The sequence below is a fragment of the Pongo pygmaeus genome, chromosome 10 (assembly GCF_028885625.2).
Source record: "Pongo pygmaeus isolate AG05252 chromosome 10, NHGRI_mPonPyg2-v2.0_pri, whole genome shotgun sequence".
Lineage (NCBI taxonomy): Eukaryota > Metazoa > Chordata > Mammalia > Primates > Hominidae > Pongo > Pongo pygmaeus.
Genome location: NC_072383.2, coordinates 122,407,582 through 122,418,425, shown reverse-complemented (window position 1 = coordinate 122,418,425; position 10,844 = coordinate 122,407,582). Strand labels below are relative to the sequence as shown.

Genomic DNA, 10,844 nt, shown 5'->3' with positions numbered 1-10,844 from the left:
ACCTATCCGGTGCTCCACTTAGTACCTGGGTGACGAAACAATCTGTGCACTCAACCCCTGTGACACGCAATTTACCTATATAGCAACCTGTACATGGACCCCTCGGCCTAAAAGTTGAAAACATCAAAATTAAAAAGGTCCTGAAAAGCAGGAGTGCGTGTACGGCTCAAAAACGAGTTTTCCCCTACCCTGGAATTAATCCAACAATAGCCGAGAGCGAGCCTACAGACACTGGCTTCTAAATAAAAAGGGTGGGATTTGCTCCTTAATAAACTTGATTTTTATAGGGATTTTTAGGGGGTGAGTACAAAAAGGGGATGGGGCTGCCGCGCTGTTTTTATTATTATTATCTTTACTATCATTTATGATGTATTGTTTATATTTTATATTTTATAAAATACATATTTACAAAATATATATACTTTGTTTTATATATATATAAATCAGATATACATACTTGATATATATAAAATACATATAGGCCGGGTCTGGTGGCTCATGCCTCTAATCCCAGCAATTTGGGAGGCCGAGGCGGGCGGATCACGATGTCAGGAGTTTGAGACCAGCCTGATCAACATGGTGAAACCCCGTCTGTACTAAAAATACAAAAAATTAGCCGGGCGTGGTGGCAAGCGCCTATAACCCCAGCTACTCAGGAGGCTGAGGCAGGAGAATCGCTTGAATCTGGGAGGCGGAGGTTGCAGTGAGCCGCGATTGCGCCACTGCACTCAAACCTGGGCGACAGAGCCAGACTCCGTCTCAAAAATATATACATTTATTTATTTATTTATCTTATAAAATATATATGTATTTATATTTTATCTTATGTATTTATCTTTTATATAAATATAAGTATATATTTGGTAAATTTTATACTTATATTTTATAATTTTATAAAATTTTTATTTTTATAATTCTTATCATTATCATTTATTAGCACTATTGCTTTTATTATCATTCTCCTAGGTTTTTGAAGGATTTTCTCCCCCACACAGAGCTCTCAGCACTCTGAAAGCAGATCAAATCACAAAACACAAAAGAGGTTTTGCCCAGCAATAGGACAGATGTGAAAGAATCAAAATTCTGTCTGGAAAAAAATTGTTTTTCTTATATCAGTAGCCTCAGAACATTTCAAGCATTGTCACGGCTTGGGGACTGAGAGTGCAGGCTCTGAGGTCAGGCTGCCTGGCATGGGATTTCACCTTCCCTCCACAGATATTCTCAGCTGTTAAGTGACTTTGGGCAAGTCAACCTCTGTAAGTTTCAGCTTCCTCATCTATAAAAAAGGGATGATAATAATCCTTCCCTGGGGATTGCATGAGGATGAAATGAGGTAACATATCTAATGAGGTTAAACCAATGGCTGGCATAAAGTAAGCACTCAGTTAATGATCAGTTACTTGTTAACTATCAGAGAGGTGGTGTGTCCTTTAGCTGAGACAATCATGGTGTTCAGCATTGTGGCTGACTGACGGTAAATGCCAAGTAAATGTTTGCCATTATTAGTCTTTTTTTTTTTTTTTTTTCTTTTTGAGACAGGGTCTCACTCTGTCACCCAGGCTGGAATGGTGCAGTGGCACAATCGTAGCTCACTGCATCCTCAAACTTCTGGGTTCAGCTGATCCTCCCACCTCAGCCTCCCAAGTAACTGGGAATACACCACCACGCCCGGCTAATTTTTGTATTTTTTGTAGAGACGGGGTTTCACCACGTTGCCCAGGCTGGTCTCAAACTCCTGGGCTCAAGTGATCCTCCTGCCTTGGCCTCCAAAAGTGCTGGGATTACAGGTATGGGCCACCGTACCCAGCCCCATTATTACTCTTAATGTTCAGTTATATATTCATTGATCAGCAAATCTAACATTGTGAAAGGATTCTGAAAGTTGAGGCTTTATAAGGGCCTGACACTGGGCATTATCTTTTTCTCACACTCCTTGAAAAATTGTGGGTCGCTACAGTTGTAACATGAGCATGAAACTTTCCCATGTACCTCAGCCCCTCTCTGGAAGACTGCAAAATGTTTACCTCTCTTGATATCTTGGAATGAAGCCTAGGAGAACGTTACTAAGAGGAAGCTGTCAAACACTTAAATATTTCTGTTATTCCCCATCTGTCTTTGGGGGAATTAATCTGCAAATTAAGTTGGCAAGGCCAAGCGGTAAAGATTAGGAGATAAATCCTCCCAAAAGAAAACATTTCTGGGCCGGGCTTGGTGGCTTATGCCTGTAATCCCTGCACTTTGGGTGGTGAAGGCAGACGGATCACTTGAGGCCAGGAGTTCAAGACCAACCTGGGCAACACAGAGAAACCCATCTCTACCCAAAAATACAAAAATTATCTGGGCGTGGTGGCACGTGCCTGTACTCCCAGCTACTCAGGAGGCTGAGGCAGGAGAATCGCTTGAACCCAGGGGTCGGATGTTGCAGTGAGCCGAGATCGTGCTACTGCACTCCAGCCTGGGCAACAGAGTGAGACTTCATCTCAAAAAAAAAGATAGAAAACACTTGAAGCTGGTGATCAGCAGCTTCCCGATAAGATCTCAGGAGATGGGCAAGCAGGCTCATGCATACATAGTAAGAGGCAAGATGGCAGATTTTAACTGGTATATAACCTTCCTCTGGGAAGACTCGACTGGTAAAGGAAAATGCCTCAAATGAGCATGAGCACAACTTCAGTAAACACACTGCACATGTGGCCCCTCCCAAGTGCTGGCAGGCCACTGACATGCAGACAGCCCACCCCAAGGAAAAACCAAGGGAGGGCACAAACCTCAGAACCATGCTAATGTATAGAAACCCCCAGTGAAGGGTCGGACGGGGCACTTGAATCTCTCAAGTCGCCCGCTTGGCCGTCTTCCAAGTGTACTTTACTTCCTTTCATTCCTGCTCTAAAACTTTTTAATAAACGTTTACTCCTGCTTTAAACTCTGCCTTGGTCTCTCACTCTGCCTTACGCCGCTTGGCCAAATTCTTTCCTCTGAGGAGGCAACAATCGAGTTGCTGCAGACCTGTACGGACTCGTCACTGCTAACGGTGATCCAGGGAATTCTCCAAGATCGTACCCAAGATCACCAAGGTGGTACCTCTACAAATATGTAAACTATTCATATCTTGAGTAGTAGACTAAAAGGCAAGCCTATCAAAAATAATAACTACAGCTTTTTAAGACATAGTATAATAAGATATAAATATTGTAGAAACAAAAAGTTAAAAATCAGAGGGATGAAGTTAAAGTATAGAGTATTAGTTTTCTCTGCTTGTTTTTGCAATCAGAGTCGTCATCAGTTTAAAATAATGGGTTATAAGATGGTATTTGCAAGCCTCATGCTAAACTCATATCAAAAAGCCTACAACAGATACACAAAAATATAAAGCAAGAAATTAAAACATACCACCAGAGAAAATCACTTTCATAAAAAGGAAGATGGAAGGAAGGGAGGAAGGAAAGATCAGAAAACAAATAACAAAATGGCATTAGTAAGTCCTTACTTATCAATAATAACATTGAATGTAAATGGACTAAACTCTCCAATCAAAAGACAAAGAGTGGCTGAATGGATTAAAAAAAAAAAAGACCTAATGATTAGCTGCCTATAAGAAACTCTTCACCTATAAAGACACACATAGACTAAAAATAAAGGGATGGAAAAAGATATTCTAATGGAAACCAAAAAAGAGCAAAAGTAGCTATATACTTATATCAGATAAAATAGATTTTAAGACTGGGTGCGGTGCCTCACATCTGTAATCCCAACACTTTGGGAGGCCGAGGCAAGAGGAACCCAGGAGTTGCTTGAGCCCAGGAGTTCAAGCCAGCCTGGACAATATAGCAAGATGCTATCTCCACAGAAAAAGAAAAAAAGGAGGCCGGGCACAGTGGCTCACACCTGCAATCCGAGCACTTCGGGAGGCCAAGGTGAGTGGATCATCTGAGGTCAGGAGTTCAAGACAAGCCTAGCCAACATGGTGAAAACCCATCTCTATTAAAAATACAAAAATTAGGCTGGGCTCAGTGGCTCATGCCTGTAATCCCAGCACTTTGGGAGGCTGAGGTGGGAGGATCACGAGGTCAGGAGATTGAGACCATCCTGGCTAACACGGTGAAACTCCATCTCTACTAAAAATAGAAAAAAATTAGCTGGGCATGGTGGCAGGCACCTGTAGTCCCAGCTACTTGGGAGGCTGAGGCAGGAGAATGGCGTGAACCCAGGAGGTGGAGCTTGCAGTGAGCTGAGACCGCGCCACTGCACTCCAGCCTGGGCGACAGAGCAAGACTCTGTCTCAAAAAAAAAAAAAAAAAAAAAATTAGCTGGGCGTGGTGGCAGGTGCCTGTAATCCCAGCTATTTGGGAGACTGAGGTGGGAGAATCACTTGAACCCGGGAGGTGCAGGTTGCAATGAGCCAAGATCACGCCACTGCACTCCATCCTGGGTGACAGAGTGAGACTCTGTCTCAAAAAAAAAAAAAAGTGGTAAAGAAGGTCATTATATAATGATAAGGGGCTCAGCAAGAGAATATAACTATTGTAAAGATATATGCACCCAATACTGAAGCATTCAGATATATAAAGCAAATATTATTAGGGCTAAAGAAAGAGATAGACCCCAGTACAATAACAATTGGAGACTTCAACCTCCCACTTTCAGCATTGGACAGATTATCCAGACAGAAAATCAACAAGGAAATATCAGACCTAATTTGCACTATAGACCAAATGGACCTAATAGATATTTATGGAACATTTCATCTAATGGCTATATAGAATACGTTCTTCTAAGCACATGAATCATTGTCAAGAATAGATCATATGTTAAGTCACAAGTCTTTACAAAAAAAAATCAGAACAAGCATCTTTTTTTTTTTTTTTTTTTCTTGAGATGGAGTCTCACTCTTGTCCCCCAGGCTGGAGTCCAATGGCACAATCTCAGCTCACTGCAACCTCCGTCTCCCGGGTTAAAGTGATTCTCCTGCCTCAGCCTCCTGGGTAGCTAGGATTACAGGTCTAGGATTACAGGTGTGCACCACCACGCCCAGCTAATTTTTATATTTTTAGTAGAGACAGGGTTTCACCATGTTGGGGAGGCTGGTCTCGAACTCCTGACCTCAGGTGATCCACCCACCACGGTTTCCCAAAGTGCAGGGATTACAGGCATGACCCACCATGCCCAGCCCCAGATGAAGCATCTTCTCTGATCACAATGGAATAAAATCAGAATCAATAACAAGAGGAACTTTGGAAAGTACACAAACACAAGGAAATTAAACAGCATGCTGCTGAATGATCAGTGGGTCAATGAAGAAATTAAGAGTTGGTTTTTGTTTTTTTTTTTTTTTTTGAGAAAGAGTCTTGCTCTGTCACCAGGCTGGAGTGCAGTGGCACGATCTCAGCTCACTGCAACCTCCGCCTCCCGGGTTCAAGCGATTCTCCTGCCTCAGCCTCCTGAGTAGCTGGGACTACAGGCACCCACTACCACGCCCAGCTAATTTTTTGTATTTTTACTAGAGACGGGGTTTCATCATGTTGGCCAGGATGGTCTCGTTTTCTTGACCTCATGATCCGCCCACCTCGACCTCCCGAAGTGCTGGGATTACAAGCATGAGCCACTGCGCCCGGCCATTAAGAGGGAAAATTTAAAAACTCCTTGAAACACACGAAAATGGAAAAACAACATACCAAAACCTATGGAATACAGCAAAAGCAGTACTAAGAGGAGACCTTATAGCAGTAAGTACCTTTATCAAAAAAGTAGAAAAACTTCAAATAAACAACCTAATGATGCTTCTTAAAGAACTAGAAAATTAAGAGCAAACCAAACCCAAAGTTAATATTAGAAAAGAAATAATATGGTGGCTCACGTCTATAATCCCAGCACTTTGGGAGGCCAAGGCAGGTGGATCACCTGAAGTCAGGAGTTCATAACCAGCCTGGCCAACATGGTGAAACCCCATCTCTACTAAAAATACAAAAATTAGCCAGGCATGGTGGCGCATGCCTGTAGTCCCAGTTACTTGGGAGGCTGAGGCAGGAGAATCGCTTGAACCCGGGAGGCAGAGGTTGCAGTGAGCCTAGATTGTGCCACTCCACTCCAGCCTGGGGGACAGCGCAAGGCTCCGTCTCAAAAAAAAAAGAAAAGAAATAATAAAGAGCAAGAGCAGAAATAAATGAAACTACAATTTAAAAAATTCAGAAGATCAACAAAATGAAAAGGTGGTTTTTTGAAAAGAACAAAATTGACAAACCTTTAGCCAGACTAAGAAAAAAAAGACCCAAATAAGTAAAATCAGAGATGAAAGACATTACAACTGATATCACAGAAATTCAAAGGATCATTAGAGACTACTATGAGCAACTGTATGCCAATAAATTGGAAAACCAGCAGGGCGCAGTGGCTCACGCCTGTAATCCTGACACTTTGGGAAGCTGAGGTGGTGGACACTTGAGGTCAGGAGTTTGGGACCAGTCTGGCCAACATGGCAAAACCCTGTCTCTACTAAAAATACAAAAATTAGCCAGGTGTGGTGGTGCATGCTTGTACTCCCAGCTACTTGGGAGGCTGAGGCAGGAGAATCACTTGAACCCGGGAGGCAGAAGTTATAGTGAGCGGAGATCGTGCCACTGTACTCCAGCCCGGGTAACAGAGTAAGACTCCGTCTCAAAACAAACAAACAAACAAAAAAGAAACTATAGACCAATACCTCCAATGAACATTGATGCAAAATCCTCAACAGAATACCAGCAAACCAAATTCAACAACACATTAAAAAGATCATTCAGGCCGGGCATGGTGGCTCACACCTGTAATCCCAGCACTTTGGGAGGCCGAGGTGGGTGGATCACTTGAGGTCAGGCGTTTGAGACCAGCATGGCCAACATGGTGAAACCCCGTCTCTACTAATAATACAAAAAAATTAGCCGGGCATGGTGGTGCACACCTATAATCTCAGATACGCAGGAGACTGAGGCAGGAGATTTGCTTGAACCCAGGTGGCAGAGGTTGCAGTGAACCGTGATCCGGCCACTGCACTCCAGCGTGAGTGACAGAGCAAGACTCTGTCTCAATACAAAACAAACAAACAAACAGATAATTCAATCAGGTGTGGTGGCTCACGCCCGTAATCCCAGCACTTGTGGAGGCCAAGGCAGGTGGATCACCTAAGGTCAGGAGTTCAAGACCAGCCTGGCCAACATGGTGAAACCCAGTCTCTACTAAAAATCCAAAAAAATTAGCTGGGCATGGTGGCGGGCACCTGTAATCCCAGCTACTTGGGAGGCTGAGGCAGGGAAATCATTTGAACCCAGGAGGCAGAGGTTGCAGTGAGCTGATATCACACCATTGCACACCAGCCTGGGTGACAAGAGCGAAACTCCATCTCAAAAAAAAAAAAAAAAAATCATTCATCATGACTCAGTAGGATTCATCCCAGGGATGCAAGGATGGTTCAACAGGATGGTTCAACATATGCAAATCAATCAATGTGATACATCATGTCAACTGAAGGAAGAACAAAAGCCATCTAATCATTTCAATGGATGTTCAAAAAGCATTTGATAAAATTCAACATCCTTTCATGATAAAAACCCTCAAAAAACTGGGTATAGAAGGAACATACTTCAACATACACACACAAAAGCCACATATAACAGACCCACAGCTAGTATCATACTGAACAGGGAAAAAACTGAAAACCATTCCTCTGAAATCTGGAACACGATAAGGATGCCCACTTTCACCACTGGTATTCAACATAGTGCTGAAAATCCTAGCTAGAGCACTCAGTCCTGAGAAAGAGATAAAAGGTATTCAAATTAAAAAGGAAAAAGTAAAATTATGCTTGTTTGCAGATGATACGATCTTATATCCGAAAAAACCTAGACGCCACCAAAAAACTATTAGAATTGATGAAATAAGTAAAGTGGCAGGATACAAAATCAACATACAAAAACCAGTAGCATTTATTTATTTAGAGACAGGGTCTCACTCTGTCACCCAGGCTGGAGTTCAGTGGCATGATCATGACTCATTGTAACCTGCACCTCTTGGGCTCAAGCGATCCTCACACCTTAGCCTCCGGAGTAGCTGGGACTACAGGCATGCACCACCTCACCTGGCTAATTTTTATATTTTTTTTAGAGACAGGGCATGGTCTTGAACTCCTAGGCTTAAGTGATCCTCCTGCCTCAGCCTCCCAAAGTGTTGGGATTACAGGCGTGAGCCACTGCACGCAGACCAAGATTTGAAATTAAAGTTCTTCAGAGTTGAATAAAAAATTGTCTGGCATTTGACCAAATGCAGTTTAAAAGTACACATTTGAAGAAGAGTTGAATGAGCATGAGATAAACAATGAATGAAAGGAAATAATTCAACCAAATATGAAAATCAAATTATTTTATTGTAAAAATTTATATAAAATAACTCATAAGGGCAACAGTTAAAAACAAGTTAAACAGAACTAACCAAATATATAAGACATTTCAAATAAAAAAGTAATAATAAAAGCCTTGCTAGCTTGTTTGAAAGTATATATAATACTTTATTTCCTAGACTTAAAATTGTGATTTCCATTACACTTAATTAGTATACAAAATATTAAGTATTATTTTTAAAAGACAGGTTCTCAAACTCAAGGATTAACAAATATTTGCAAAGTGATCACCAGTCTTTGTATATTTGTTAACAAAAACACAAATCCAGAATATAAAATCTATCTGAAATTATCTAAGCCAACATCAAATTATTTAAATATGACTCAGCTTGTATAAAGAGAAAATTAAAATCTTCCTTACATACAAAGTTTTGTACACAATGGGTTTTGTCAGTACACTTTTTTTTTTTTTTTTTTGAGACAGAGTTTCGTTCTTGTCGCCCAGGCTGGAGTGCAATGGCGCCATCTTGATCTCAGCTGACTGCAACCTCCACCTCCTGGGTTCAAGCGATTCTCCTGCCTCAGTCTCCCGAGTAGCTGGGATTACAGGCACCTGCCACCACGTCCAGCTAATTTTTGTATTTTTAGTAGAGACAGGGTTTCACCATGTTGGGCAGGATGGTCTCGACTTTCTGCCACCTGGGTTCAGTAGAGTAGTAATCCCAGCTACTTGGGAGGCTGAGGCAGGAGAATGGCATGAACCCAGGAGACAGAGCTTGCAGAGAGCCGAGATTGCACCACTGCACCCCAGCCTGGACGACAGAGTGAGACTCTGTCTCACAAAACAAAACAAAACAAAACAAAACAAAAAACCCAGCCTGACCACTCCTGACCTCGTGAGCCGCCCACCTTGGCCTCCCAAAGTGCTGGGATTACAGGCGTGAGCCACCACGCCCGACCTTTTTTTTTTTTTTGATATAGAGTCTCGCTGTGTCACCCAGGCTGGAGTACAGAGGCGCTATCTTGGCTCACTGCAACCTCTGCCTCCCGGATTCAAGCAATTCTCCTGCCTCAACCTCCCGAGTAGCTGGAACTACAGGTGCCTGCTACTTCGCACGGCTAATTTTTGTATTTTTAGTAGAGACAGGGTTTCACCAGACTGGCCAGGCTGATCTTGAACTCCTGACCTTGTGATCTGCCTGCCTCGGCCTCCCAAAATGCTGGGATTGCAGGGGTGCGCCACCACACCCGGCCTCGTCAGTAAACATTTTTAAAAAATAAACCAAACCAGCCACCATTCCTTAAACTCTTTGTACAAATATGTGCTAGAAGCTAAAAGGACTTTTAATAATTTCAAGATTACATAGAGAAATACATTTTTTGTTGTTGAAATTACAAATACTTTTGCTTTTGAACTTATAAACATTTTTGGGATTCAGTCCAAAGCTTCTAGAGAACAGTTTTAATAAATACATTTAAATTTTTAGTAGAGATGGGGTCTCACTTTGCTGCCCAGGCTGCTCTCGAACTCCCGGGCTCAAGCAATCCTCTGGCCTCAGCCTCCCAAAGTGCTGGGATTACAGGTGCAGTTTCAATATTGATGTGGATTTTTTTTCCCCATTAAAAAAGGAAAGAATTCTATCTGAAAACCATACTTAACACAGAGTCCATTTTCCCCAGTAAGTTCTCCCTCAAAACCAGTCATAAGCTTTCACATATAAGCTCTTCCCACAACTAGTTTGAAGAAAATTTGCTTCTGCACATGTTCTCCTTACTCATTTAAAATGAGATTTTGTAGTTATCTGGTGACAAACTATTATTTAGATGACTTTGTCCAAATATGTACTGATATCAGACAAAAAGTAAATATCTGCAAATATCTGAGGCTGTCTAAATTTAGACAACAAGAATTTTATTCACATGACTACTGAAGTTAACTGTTGATTCAAATAAGATGTTCTATGTTGATTAATGCCATTACTCCACAAATAGTCCCTTTTTCCAAAGCTACGTTCAAATTTCGCATGGCATGCATTTCACAGTGAGGACCTGGATTCAGGTAGTAGGTTAGAAAGCCTATGATCAGTTATGACAAGCTGACTTTGACTAATAGTCATCCCATTAAAAAAATGAAAGCCACAAACATGTGCTTTCTTGTCCCTTTCGGGACAGAAACCAGTCATAGAACATTTTAGGATATATTGCATAGAATGATTCCCTCAAACAAATCAGTCCTCCAGAAGCACAGGATGAAAATGATGCTTGGGAAATATTTTCTGTAAGGTCACCACATTAAAAATTATCCTATACCTATCTTTATTTTTTTCAGTCTTCCCAACAAAGAATCTGCTATATAATTTCTACTAACAGCTCTAAAAGATGGGGAAAGTATTTTATCCTCAGGCAGACACTTTCAGCTTCTTTTTCTTGGCTTTGAGTACTGGAGGCAGAGAAATTTTAAAGGCTGTCCTGAAATTACAGA

The 10,844-nt window shown here is 41.7% G+C and overlaps 1 protein-coding gene across 6 annotated transcripts in view; it reads right to left on the bottom strand.

Moving 5' to 3' along the window:
• Window positions 1-8,370: 8,370 nt before the first annotated feature.
• GTF2H3 (general transcription factor IIH subunit 3) overlaps window positions 8,371-10,844 on the bottom strand; it is a 28,799-nt gene continuing 26,325 nt past the window's right edge. For all 6 annotated transcript variants that reach the window (XM_054444121.2, XM_054444119.2, XM_054444117.2 and 3 more), the window contains one exon: window positions 8,371-10,831. In XM_054444121.2, the coding sequence (XP_054300096.1) occupies window positions 10,762-10,831 (70 nt within the window). In that variant the 3' untranslated portion in view covers window positions 8,371-10,761. The remainder of the gene's footprint in view (window positions 10,832-10,844) is intronic.